This window comes from Pristiophorus japonicus, chromosome 3 (genome assembly GCF_044704955.1).
Source record: "Pristiophorus japonicus isolate sPriJap1 chromosome 3, sPriJap1.hap1, whole genome shotgun sequence".
Lineage (NCBI taxonomy): Eukaryota > Metazoa > Chordata > Chondrichthyes > Pristiophoridae > Pristiophorus > Pristiophorus japonicus.
This window is the reverse complement of record NC_091979.1, coordinates 54,735,611-54,749,578: the sequence shown is the minus strand read 5'-3', so window position 1 is coordinate 54,749,578 and position 13,968 is coordinate 54,735,611. Positions and strand designations below refer to the sequence as shown.

Sequence of the window (13,968 nt, the reverse complement as noted above, 5' to 3'; positions counted from 1 at the left end):
GCGGTGGCCAAGGCAAATCTGGATTTTGGAACATTCCGAATTTCAGAACTCCGGATTTCGGATGCTCAATCCGTACCCCCAACCCCATGAGCTCTTATCTTGTGTAATAACCTTTTATGTGGCACCTTATCGAATGCCTTCTGGAAATCCAAATACATCACATCCACTGGTTCCCCCTTATCCACCCTGCTCGTTACATCCTCAAAGAACTCCAGCAAATTTGTCTAACATGAAATCCACGCTGACTCTGCTTGACTATATTATGCTTTTCCAAATGTCCTGCTGCTGCTTTCTTAATAATGGATTCCAGCATTTTAGGCTAACTGGTCTGTAGTTTCCTGCTTTATGTCTGGCTCCTTTTTTAACTAGGGGCATTATATTTGCGGTTTTCCAATCCACTGGGACTGCTTCAGAATCCAGGGAATTTTGGTAGATTACAACCAATGCATCCACTATCTCTGCAGCCACTTCTTTTAAGACCCAAGGATGCAGGCCATCTGGTCCAGGGGACTTGTCCACCTTTAGTCATGTTATTTTACTGAGTACTTTTTCTTTAGTGATAGCGATTGTTTTAAGTTCCTCCCTCCCTATAGCCCCTTGATGATCTATTATTGGGATATTTTTAGTGTCTTCTACCATGAAGACCAATACAAAATATTTGTTCAAAGTCTCCGCCATTTCCCTGTGCCCCATAATTTATTCCCCAGTACTTCTAAGGGACCAATGTTTACTTTAGCTACTCTCTTCCTTTTTATATACCTGAGAACCATTCAATCGTGTTGATATGAAACCAATTAGATAGTGCAGAGCAATGTAACTTTCTGAATTTAAGAGCATTGTTGTACTGCATACTTTTCCTGTATTTATTTCAGCATAATATTAAGGTAGAATCTGTCTAAAAAAGATTATTGAACAACAGTAAATGTGCTGTGTCTAATATGATTTTGGCTGCCCAACTCTTCAAAGCTTGAGTATTAAAGCACTGTAGAGGGAAGAATGCTTTCTTGTTTTCCTTATTGTCAAAGATACAGTTTGCCTCCTCTGCAGAGGCCAGGTTGTAGTACGGTGACATCAAAAAACAGATGTCCCCACGTTCTTATCCGAACCACAGATACAACACAGTCAAAACCACCAAAGACAAATAAAACACGGCCCCCTTCTTTCAGGCCCATTAATGGGGCGGTAAGGCCTTTCCGACTGGGGCCCAGGCGGATGGTCTGACCCATGCGGAATTCCGCGCCCATGTTTCCACCCCGCCCGGCACTCCGACCCATTGTTGGGCACACACCGACCCCTTTACGTCTCACGAGGATAACTGCCCTGCGGGAGCGCAGCTGCCAACGGTTGGTTCGCTCGACAACTTCGTGCGGCGGGTATCAGCCAGTGGCTGGGCAGCGCATCCACCCTTAAAGGGAAGGGTGCACCACCGCGGCCGGGATTTTATTTTTAATTGTTGGCCGACTCTGCAGTCGGCCCGACAATGACTGGCACGGGTTCGGGGAGGGAGGGAGGTTGCTCAGCGTGCCGCTGATGACACCGCCTGCCTTCCGCCAAGCCCCCAACATCGCCCCGATTATTTTTTCCAGGAAAATAGGAGGTGGGTGGGGTGGATTGACCCATCCACCTCCACGGAGGTGTGTGGGGGGCCTGACCCATCCACCTCCATGGCACGAACCTGGTATTGCAGTACTTCCAGGAACGGTGCAGTGGCTCTCGGCCTATTGGCTAAGAGCATTGGCGCAGAGTGATCCTTGATGTGTTCAAGGTGACCTCTGGCGTTTGTGATTTGACAAAGAATTGGAAAGATTGGCTACGAATAAAAAAAAAGAGGGCAACTTCCTTCTATTCCCTGCTGCATGGATCCCAGCAGTAATTATCCATCTAATTCCAATTATCTGCCCCAAACGGGACAGAGGGCAATTTCAGCCCCTTGGGATTTTTGGCAACATTTTCACAAAACCTGTTAAATCCTGCATGTTTCATTAATTCTGCTGTCATTTTATTTCAATTGCAGTATCAAAAGGAGATATATCTAATTCCGAGGTTGTATAAACTGACTGCAACCTGTTGCAATAATGTATAGCGAACATGCTGGGATTGAAGGCCGATAAATCCCCAGGGCCTGATGGACTGCATCCCAGAGTACTAAAGGAGGTGGCCTTGGAAATAGCGGATGCATTGACAGTCATTTTCCAACATTTCATTGACTCTGGATCAGTTCCTATCGAGTGGAGGGTAGCCAATGTAACCCCACTTTTTAAAAAAGGAGGGAGAGAGAAAACAGGGAATTATAGACCGGTTAGCCTGACCTCAGTAGTGGGTAAAATGATGGCATCAATTATTAAGGATGTCATAGCAGCGCATTTGGAAAGAGGTGACATGATAGGTCCAAGTCAGCATGGATTTGTGAAAGGGAAATCATGCTTGACAAATCTTCTAGAATTTTTTGAGGATGTTTCCAGTAAAGTGGACAAGGGAGAACCAGTTGATGTGGTATGTTTGGACTTTCAGAAGGCTTTCGACAAGGTCCCACACAAGAGATTAATGTGCAAAGTTAAAGCACATGGGATTGGGGGTAGTGTGCTGACGTGGATTGAGGACTGGTTGTCAGACAGGAAGCAAAGAGTAGGAGTAAATGGGTACTTTTCAGAATGGCAGGCAGTGGCTAGTGGGGTACCGCAAGGTTCTGTGCTGGGGCCCCAGCTGTTTACATTGTACATTAATGATTTAGACGAGGGGATTAAATGTAGTATCTCCAATTTTGCGGATGACACTAAGTTGGGTGGCAGTGTGAGCTGCGAGGAGGATGCTATGAGGCTGCAGAGTGACTTGGATAGGTTAGGTGAGTGGGCAAATGCATGGCAGATGAAGTATAATGTGGATAAATGTGAGGTTATCCACTTTGGTGGTAAAAACAAAGAGACAGACTATTATCTGAATGGTGACAGATTAGGAAAAGGGGAGGTGCAACAAGACCTGGGTGTCATGGTACATCAGTCATTGAAGGTTGGCATGCAGGTACAGCAGGCGGTTAAGAAAGCAAATGGCATGTTGACCTTCATAGCGAGGGGATTTGAGTACAGGGGTAGGGAGGTGTTGCTGCAGTTGTTCAGGGCCTTGGTGAAGCCACACCTGGAGTATTGTGTACAATTTTGGTCTCCTAACTTGAGCAAGGACATTCTTGCTATTGAGGGAGTGCAGCGAAGATTCACCAGACTGATTCCCGGGATGGTGGGACTGACCTATCAAGAAAGACTGGATCAACTGGGCTTGTATTCACTGGAGTTCAGAAGAATGAGAGGGGACCTCATAAAAACGTTTAAAATTCTGACGGGTTTAGACAGGTTAGATGCAGGAAGAATGTTCCCAATGTTGGGGAAGTCCAGAACCAGGGGTCACAGTCTAAGGATAAGGGGTAAGCCATTTAGGACCGAGATGAGGAGAAACTTCTTCACCCAGAGAGTGGTGAACCTGTGGAATTCTCTACCACAGAAAGTAGTTGAGGCCAATTCACTAAATATATTCAAAAGGGAGTTAGATGAAGTCCTTACTACTAGGGGGATCAAGGGGTATGGCGAGAAAGCAGGAAGGGGGTACTGAAGTTGCATGTTCAGCCATGAACTCATTGAATGGCGGTGCAGGCTCGAAGGGCTGAATGGCCTACTCCTGCACCTATTTTCTCTGTTTCTATGTTTCTATGCATCTTAATTTTTTACATAACCCTTAAATATATATATTTTTTGAATGATTTATTGTACCCAGTTCCTCTGGTTGGCAATTGTAAAACTACTAGTTTTATTTATTACATAACCTTAAACGAGCTGGACATGCCCTTCTAGATCAGAAACAATAGACTATCAGGACAAGTGGGGCTGAGGAAACACAGTCGACTTTGGTTGGTGGGAATGCAGCACTGCCAGTAATCTGCTGTGATTCGCTGTACCTGCATGAATAGGGCTGCCAATTCCGGTTGAATGTCTTCTGGGAGGTTTCCTCACATGACCGTCCGCACACTCCCACCATTGTTCATTCAACATGTCCATCCTCGTGCAGCGCCGCCTCTCTGCACCAACTGGAATATGAACAGACTCCTCATTACCCGATTAAATGTTTGACTGTCAGCCTATTTTCCCCATTGATGATATTTTTATAACTAATAAATGAAAATGTTCAAAGAAAATTAACAATAATACACAATTATTTTTAATGTCCCCATGATTTTTCTCCCGGGTTGCTCACAGCAGTCTCCAGGAGGTCATCCTTTAATTCCTGGAGGCTCCAGAACAATTCTGGAGGGTTGGTAACCCTATGCATGAGGAGGGGAAAGTGGAAGAACGGGAAGGTAGCAGAAATGCAATTTCACTTGAAACTTAAAATTTTTTTAAAAACCTTTAATGGGTGGCTTATTGGCTACAGAATAATTTTATTATTGTCTATCCCATCAGCAATGCCAATTGCTGAGTGTAGGACCCAGCACTATACTGTATTCACTGACAGTGCAACAGCTGATCACAGCGCACACTGAAGCTGCTGAAACCATCTCACGCGCAAGCATCCATGCGGTCAAACTCATAAGATCACATTGGTTAATATAACAAACTGTGCAGTCGTGGTGGGGAGAGAAATCGGTGAAGTCATGTGGTGCTTTAGGTCATGTCATCTTGTTAGGCTTTTTGTATACTTACGCAACTTCTCTTTGAGGTATCAATTTCTTGAGACAGTTCAGTCACATATATAAAAATAAGAGCAAAGGATCATTGGGAGTAAGGACAAAGCTAAAATATAAGAGAGAAGGTTCAAATTAATTGTCTAAACTCTCGCACCACTCCGCTCCCCCCCACCTCACCCCACCCCCGTCCCACTCCCCCAACTGAATTATTGCTTTGAAATCGCCACCTTCTGTCTATGGGTGCAATTTTATCTTATATCATTAAATGTTTGAATTATCAGCTGCGGTGCTGTTTCTGCAAGTTGTGTGACGCAATGAACCCAAAGACAAGTTTCATCTCAGCGACAGCTTTGTTTCTATTTTGATTTTTTTTTCCAGAACGTGCTGCAGTTCTCCTGCTGATGGATACAGACGTTTCTGAGCTGTCAGCAAGCATGATAAAGCAGATCTTGACAGAAGCTCAGGCAATTTTTTTGTGCTATACTTTGTGAGCTACTGTTTTATTTTAATTCCCTCGCAAGTGGTAAGACAGCTGAGAATTGTACAGCACGACAGTCACAGAAGGGAATTAATGATATATAGGACTTTATTACTGCAGGTTTGCACTTTTGCTGATTAGAGAAATTCTCTCTCAAGTACATCCCATAGCTCAAACTGTTAAAAATAATATTCTTCCACATTATGCAATATAAACTTGCGTAAATCAGGATTTTCCCCCCATGTATCGTGCTTTATTTAAAAAACTGATTGCAAGATTTGGGTGCACTAATGAAGATGACAACTGAATTATTTAATCATCTGTCTTATTCTGAGAGAACTGGGATTAATTTTTCTGGTGTTCTCAGTGCTTCAGAGCAGAACAATTCCTCCCTTCTCATGTTCTACATTCCAGAATACAGTATGAAATCATGCTGTGCAGTCACCTAACAGAGACAAAACACCACGGATCGGTATCAGAGGTGTTTTTCTTTCAACCTGATGCCCTCGGTTCCTGATTTAATTGCAAGGTAAAGTAAACCTTTCAGGACAATAAGATTGTGACCCTAGTGCATAATGAGTTATTGAGAAATGTACAATTTCAATTTTGTTTTGGGGCAAATGGAAGAACCAGGTTTGAAACCCATCCTCTCCAGGTATTTACTCTCACACTTCCTCCAGATGGCAGACTGCCATTCTGGGTTGGGTTGTCGAGTAAGAGTGTCAAGTAGAGGTAAGACCTACCTGACTGGAGACAAGAATGGAAATTAAGCAAGGATTATTGCATTTCATACCACTCCCCCACCAGCTGATTTTAGAATGTCACTGGCCGAGGCCTTGAATAGGACTGTGGTTGCTAACCTTAAGCAGCATGAATACATTGAATAACTGAAAACATTATACAGTGCTGTTTGAAGTTGATTCTGAATAATGTGCAAATCTTGCTTACTAAGTAACAAAATGGGAACCAAACTTTTCAAAGTATGAAAGCCTCAAAATGATTACGTTTAAAGCTATAGTAACAGCCAAACGTAAAATCAAATTAACAAAATCCCTGAACAGTACATATGAATGTCTCAAGTTTGGCTAACACCAAGGTATAAATGTGTTTAAACTTACAGTTGAGCACTGTGCAACTCTCAATCTAAATGGCACCGACTGATCTACTTCCATCAAATGCTAGGATTACAAAATTCCAGAGCTTGATGCCAGTCTAAACCCATCTGTGCATCAATCTGATACTGATCAGATTAGACAGGTGTAAGCACTGGCAAAGTCAAATCCTCATTCAATTTTTATCTCAAGGAAATTGACAATACCTTTCCTGGTCTGGGAGTTTAATGGGTTTCACATATGGAAGGTGATGGGTAGAAATGTTAAGTTTCCCTTGGCTTGATACTGTGTTGGCAACCAGTGTATAAATGAAAATGTGGTAGTAATGTGGCTAAACACGAAGCACACATTCAGTTGATGATGTCCAGCTTGTGAATGTAAATGGGACATAGAGTTGCCAACCCTCCCAGATTGTCTGGGAGTCTCCTGGAATGGAAGATGAATCTGTTGGGTTGGTAACCCGGGAGAAAAAGAGAGTTTCTTTGAGCCTGTGCACTTTCTTCACCTGCTCGCCCAGCAGGCTTGTGGTCCTCTGAACTTCTTGTGAAACAGCTGCTGGCACAAAATGACAGGCAAAGACACTCAACCACAGGGGATCCAACCTTTATTGGTTAAATGCGGTAGCCTTTTCAAACCGCTGGAAAGTGTCATGTCATCGGAGGTTACGTAATCAGACGTCACATGGTCAGATGTCACGTGATAAAACCTCTAGGAATACGTTCAACGTGAGTTGGCAACTCCACTCGGACATCACAAGATCGAAACAACTGAGCGTGCACATTGGGTGATGAATTTGATGAGGCCCAACGCCTCAATGTGAGTGGAACATTGATGGATCTAAACAATGAATGTACACACTAGAATGGCAATTTGATGGGGCTCACCAAATAAATGTAAGTTGGCAATTGATAAATCCAGACACTCAGAAAGCAAATACTGTCCAAATTTAACTTGATCTAAATGGGTAAATAGAGAATCTGCTAACATCATCATCATAGGCAGTCCCTCGAAATCGAGGAAGACTTGCTTCCACTCTAAAAGTGAGTTCTCAGGTGACTGTACAGTCCAATATGGGAATTACAGTCTCTGTCACATAGAAACATAGAAAATAGGTGCAGGAGTAGGCCATTTGGCCCTTCGAGCCTGCACTACCATTCAAGATCATGGCTGATCTTTCACTTCAGTACCCTTTCCTGCTTTCTCTCCATACCCCTTGATCCCTTTAGCCATAAGGGCCACATCTAACTCCCTATTGAATATATCCAATTAACTGGCATTAACAATTCTCTGCAGTAGAGAATTCCACAGGTTAACAACTCTCTGAGTGAAGAAGTTTCTCCTCATCTCAGTCCTAAATGGCTTACCCCTTATCCTTAGACTGTGTCCCCTGGTTCTGGACTTCCCCAACATCGGGAACATTCTTCCTGCATCTAACCTGTCCAGTCCCATCAGGATTTTATATGTTTCTATGAGATCCCCTCTCATCCTTCTAAACTCCAGTGAATAAAGGCCCAGTTGATCCAGTCTCTCCTCATCTGTCAGACCAGCCATCCCGGGAATCAGTCTGGTGAACCTTCGGTGCATTCCTTCAATAGCAATAACGTCCTTCCTCAGATTAGGAGATCAAAACTGAACACAATATTCCAGGTGAGGCCTCACCAAGGCCCTGTACAACTGCAGTAAGACCTCAATGCTCCTATACTCAAAACCCCAAGCTATGAAGGCCAACATGCCATTTGCCTTCTTCACCGCCTGCTGTACCTATATGCCAACTTTCAATGACTGATGTACCATGACGCCCAGGTCTCGTTGCACTTCCCCTTTTCCTAATCTGCCGCCATTCAGATGATATTCTGCCTTTGTGTTTTTCCCCCAAAGCGGATAACCTCACATTTATCCACATTATACTGTATTTGCCATGCATTTGCCCACTCACCTAACCTGTCCAATTCACCCTGCAGCCTCTTAGCGTCCTCCTCGCAGCTCACAACGCCACCCAATTTAGTGTCATCTGCAAACTTGGAGATGTTACACTCAATTCCTTCATCTAAATCATTAATGTATATCGTAAATAGCTGGTGTCCCTGCGGCACCCCACTAGTCACTGCCTGCCATTCTGAAAAGGACCCATTTATCCCGACTCTCTGCTTCCTGTCTGCCAACCAGTTCTCTATCCACGTCAGTACATTACCCCCAATACCATCTGCTTTAATTTTGCACACCAATCTCTTGTGTGGGACCTTGTCAAAATACACCACATGCACTCTACTAGTTACATCCTCAAAATTCTCGAAGATTTGTCAAGCATGATTTCGCTTTCATAAATCCATGTTGACTTGGACCGATCCTTTCACTGCTTTCCAAATGCGCTGTTATTTCATCTTTAATAATTGATGCCAATATTTTTCCCACTACTGATGTCAGGCTAACCGGTCTATAATTACCACTTTTCTCTCTCCCTCCTTTTTTAAAAAGTGGTGTTACATTAGCTACTCTCCAATCCATAGGAACTGCTCCAGAGTTGATAGACTGTTGGAAAATGATCACCAATGCATCCACTATTTCTAGAGCCACATCCTTAAGTACTCTGGGATGCAGACTATCAGGCCCCGGGGATTTATCGGCCTTCAATCCCATCAATTTCCCTGACACAATTTCCTGCCTAATAAGGATTTCCTACAGTTCCTCCTTCTCACTAGACCCTTGGTCCCTTAGTACTGCCGGAAGGTTATTTGTGTCTTCCTTCGTGAAGACAGAACCAAAGTATTTGTTCAACTGGTCTGTCATTTCTTTGTTCCTCAGCATAAATTCACCTGAATCTGACTGCAATGAACCTACATTTGTCTTCATTAATCTTTTTCTCTTCACATATCTATAGAAGCTTTTGCAGTCAGTTTTTATGTTCCCGGCAAGTTTCCTCTCATATTCTATTTTCCCCCTCCTAAATAAACCCTTTGTCCTCCTCTGCTAAATTCTAAATTTCTCCCAGTCCTCAGGTTTGCTGCTTTTTCTGGCCAATTTATATGCCTCTTCCTTGGATTTAACACTATCGTTAATTTCCCTTGTTAGCCACAGTTGAGTCAACTTCCCTGTTTTATTTTTACTCCAGACAGTGATGCACAATTGTTGAAGTTCATCCATGTGATCTTTAAATGTTTGCCATTGCCTATCCACCGTCAACCCTCTAAGTATCATTTGCCAGTCTATTCTAGCCAATTCATGTCTCGCATCATCAAAGTTACCTTTCCTTAAGTTCAGGACCCTAGTCTCTGAATTAACTGTGCCAGTCTCCATCTTAATAAGGAATTCTACCATATTATGTTCACTCTTCCCCAAGGGGCCTCGCACAACAATATTGTTAATTAGTCCTTTCTCAACCAGACTGATTCCCGGGATGGCAGGACTGACATATGAAGAAAGACTGGATCGACTGGGCTTATATTCGGTGGAATTTAGAAGCTTGAGAGGGGATCTCATAGAAACATATAAAATTCTGACGGGATTGGACAGGCTAGATGCAGGAAGAATGTTCCCGATGTTGGGGAAGTTCAGAACCAGGGGACACAGTCTAAGGATAAGGGGTCAGCCATTTAGGACCGAGATGAGGAGAAACTTCTTCACTCAGAGAATTGTGAACCTGTGGAATTCTCTACCACAGAAAGTTGTTGAGGCCAGTTTGTTAGATATATTCAAAAGGGAGTTAGATATGGCCCTTATGGCTAAAGGGATCAAAGGGTATGGAGAGAAAGCAGGAAAGGGGTACTGAGGGAATGATCAGCCATGATCATATTGAATGGTGGTGCAGGCTCGAAGGGCCAAATGGCCTACTCCTGCACCTATTTTCTATGTTTCTATGTTTCTATTACACATCACCCAGTCTAGGATGGCCAGCTCTCTAGTTGGTTCCTCGACATATTGGTCCAGAAAACCATCCTTAATACACTCAAGGAAATCCTCCTCCATCGTATTGCTACCAGTTTAGTTAGCCCAATCTATTTGTAGATTAAAGTCATCCATGATAACTGCCATACCTTTATTGCACGCATCCCTAATTTCTTGTTTGATGCTGTCCCTAACCTCACTACTACTGTTTGGTGGTCTGTACACAACTCCCACTAGCGTTTTCTGCCCTTTGGTATTCCGCAGCTCCACCCATACAGATTCCACATCATCCAAGCTAATGTCCTTCCTTACTATTGCATTAATTTCCTTTTTAACCAGCAACGCTACCCCACCTCCTTTTCCTTTCTGTCTATCCTTCGTGAATGTTGACTACCCCTAGATGTTGAGTTCCCAGCCTTGGTCACCCTGGAGCCATGTCTCCGTGATGCCAATGATATCATATTCATTAATTGCTGCCTGTGCATTTAATTCGTCCACCTTATTACGAATACTCCTCGCATTGAGGCACAGAGCCTTCAGGTTTGTCTTTTTAACATACTTTGCCCTTTTAGAATTTTGCTGCAATGTGGCCCTTTTTGATTTTTGCCTCGTGTTTCTCTGCCCTCCACTTTTACTTTTCTTCTTTCTATCTTTTGCTTCTGCCCCTATTTTACTTCCCTCTGTCTCCCTACATAGGTTCCCATCCTCCCTGCCATATTAGTTTAACCCCTCCCAAACAGCACTAGCAACCACTCCCCCTCGGACATTGGTTCCGGTCCTGCCCAGGTGCAGACTGTCCGTTTTGTACTGGTCCCACCTTTCCCAGAACCGGTTTCAATGTCCCAGGAATTTGAATCCCTCCCTTCTGCACCACTCCTCAACCCACGTACTCATCTGAGCTATCCTGCGATTCCTACTCTGACTACTACCTTTGAGGTCCTACTTTTTCATTTAACTCCTAGCTCCCTAAATTCAGCTTGTAGGACCTCATCCCGTTTTTTTTACCTATATCGTTGGTAACGATATGCACCACGACAACTGGCAGTTCACCCTCCCTTTTCAAAATGTCTTGCACTCGCTCCGAGACATCCTTGACCCTTACACCAGGGAGGCAACATACCATCCTGGAGTCTTGATTGCGGCCGCAGAAACATCTATCTATTCCCCTTAGAATCGAATCCCCTATTACTATAGCCCTCCCACTCTTTTTTCTCCCCTCCTGTGCAGCAGAGCCACCCACGGTGCCATGAACTTGGCTGCTGCTGCTCTCCCCTGATGAGTCATCCCCTCAACAGTACCCAAAGCGGTGTATCTGTTTTGCAGGGGGATGACCGCAGGGGACCCCTGCACTACTACTACCTTCCTTCCACTGCTCTTCCTGTTGGTCACCCATCCCCTATCTGGCTGTGTACCCTTTACCTGTGGTGTGGCCAACTCATTAAACGTGCTATTCACATCATTCTCAGTGTCATGGATGCTCCAGAGTAAATCCACCCACAGCTCCAGTGCCGCAATGTGGTCTGTCAGGTGCAGCAGACGAATACACTTCTCGCACATGGAGTCGCCAGCGTCGCTGAGTTCCACATAGCACAGGAGGAGCATAACACGTGTCTGAGCTCTCCTGCCATGACTTAACCCCTAGATTAACTTACTTTGGCAACAACAATGATAAAGGTTACCTACTGATAGGGAAAAGAAAAAGAAAAACTACTCACCAATCACCAACTAACCAATTACTCCCGTGGCTGTGACGTCACCTTTCGATTTCTTTCTACTTCTTTGTGTACCTTCTGCCCCTGCACTGGCTGGCCTTTATAGGCCTCACCAACGCAGCTGCTCTGTCACAGGTGGGACAGACAGTCGTTGAAGGAAAGGGTGGGTGGGGAGTCTGGTTTGCCGCACGCTCCTTCCGCTGTCTGCGTCGGGTTTCTGCATGCTCTCGGCAACAAGACTTGAGGTGCTCTATGCCCTCCCGGATGATCTTTCTCCACTTAGGGCGGTCTTGGGCCAGGGATTCCCAGGTGCCAGTGGGGATGTTGCACTTTATCAAGGAGGCTTTGAGGGTGTCCTTGAAATGTTTCCTCTGCCCATCTGGGGTTAGCTTGCCGTGTAGGAATTCTGAGTAGAGCGCTTGCTTTGGGAGTCTCATGTCAGGCATGCAGACAATGTGTCCGCCCAACGGAGCTGGTCGAGTGTGGTCAGTACTTCAATGCTGGGGATGTTGGCCTGATCGAGAACACGGACGTTGGTGCGTCTATCCTCCCAGTGGATTTGCAGGATCTTGCAGAGGCAGCGCTGGTGGTACTTCTCCAGCGCTTTGAGGTGTCTACTGTATATGGTCCACGTCTCTGAGCCCTATAGGAGGGCAGGTATCACTACTGCCCTGAAGACTATTAGCTTGATGCCAGATTTGAGGTCCTGGTCTTCACTCTCTTCCTCAGGAGACCAAAGGCTGCACTGGTACACTGGAAGCGATGTTGTACCTCGTGATCGATGTCTGCCCTTGCTGATAGTGGGCTCTCGAGGTATGGAAAATGGTCCACATTGTCCAAGGCCACGCCTTGGATTTTGATGACCGGGGGGGGGAGGTGGGGTAATGCTGCTAACATTCACACTCTGAGTATCGACATGTAAAAGGGAATTGTTTGTTTCTTGTAACATCCAACAGTATTATGAGATATGTATAGATCAATAAAAGGAGCACAAATCCACAATTAACATAGTTTTAACGATATTGTTACCATTTGTCTAATTGCAGTTCCTGGCCTTGGGAAGATGAGATGCGCCATCTTTATTACAGTTGTGGAGAGTGAATGTAAGATGTTCCAATATGTCAATGACTTTGTGAAATGATTGAATTGTGGAAGATTCCCGAGGAGTGAGACTAGAGTAAGCTTGCAGGGAACATAAAAACTGATTGCAAAAGCTTCTATAGATATGTGAAGAGAAAAAGATTAGTGAAGACAAATGTAGGTCACTTGCAGTCAGAATTAGGTGAATTTATAATGGGGAACAAAGAAATGGCAGACCAATTGAACAAATATATGGGTTCTGTCTTCACTAAGGAAGACACAAATAACCTTCCGGAAATACTGGGGGACTGAGGGTCTAGCGAGGAGGAGGAACTGAAGGAAATCCTTAATAGTCAGGAAATTGTGTTAGGGAAATTGATGGGACCGACGGCCGATAAAAATCCAGGGCCTGATCGTCTGCATCTCAGAGTACTTAAGGAAGAGGCCCCTAGAAATAGTGGATGCATTGGTAGTCATTTCCCAACATTCTATCGACTCTGGATCAGTTCCTATGGTTGGAGAGTAGCTAATGTAACTCCACTTTTTAAAAAAGGAGGGAGAGAAAACAGGGAATAATAAACCGGTTAGCCTGACATCAGTAGTGGGGAAAATGTTGGCATCAATTTATTAAAGATGTAATAGCAGCGCATTTGGAAAGCAGTGACAGGATCGGTCCAAGTCAGCATGGATTTATGAAAGGGAAATCATGCTTGACAAATCTTCTCGAATTTTTTGAAGATGTAACTGGTAGAGTGGACAAGGGAGAACCAGTGGATGTGGTGTATTTGGACTTTCAAAAGGCCCCACACAAGAGATTATTGTGCAAAATTAAGGCACATGGTATTGGGGGTAATGTATTGTGGATAGGGAACTGGTTGGCAGACAGGAAGCAAAGAGTAGGAATTTTTAGAATGGCAGGCAGTGACTAGTGGGGTACCGCAAGGTTCAGTGCTGGGACTCCAGCTATTTACAATATACATTAATGATTTAGACGAAGGATTTGAATGTGATATCTCTAAGTTTGCAGATGACAGT

The 13,968-nt window shown here is 44.3% G+C and overlaps 1 protein-coding gene across 2 annotated transcripts in view; it reads right to left on the bottom strand.

Moving 5' to 3' along the window:
- Window positions 1-3,969: 3,969 nt before the first annotated feature.
- gtdc1 (glycosyltransferase-like domain containing 1) overlaps window positions 3,970-13,968 on the bottom strand; it is a 473,428-nt gene continuing 463,429 nt past the window's right edge. The window contains exon 10 of one of the 2 annotated variants that reach the window (XM_070875364.1): window positions 3,970-4,072. In XM_070875364.1, coding sequence (XP_070731465.1) covers window positions 4,031-4,072 — 42 coding nt within the window. In that variant the 3' untranslated portion in view covers window positions 3,970-4,030. The remainder of the gene's footprint in view (window positions 4,073-13,968) is intronic. The other variant, XR_011592646.1, reaches the window with a different exon arrangement.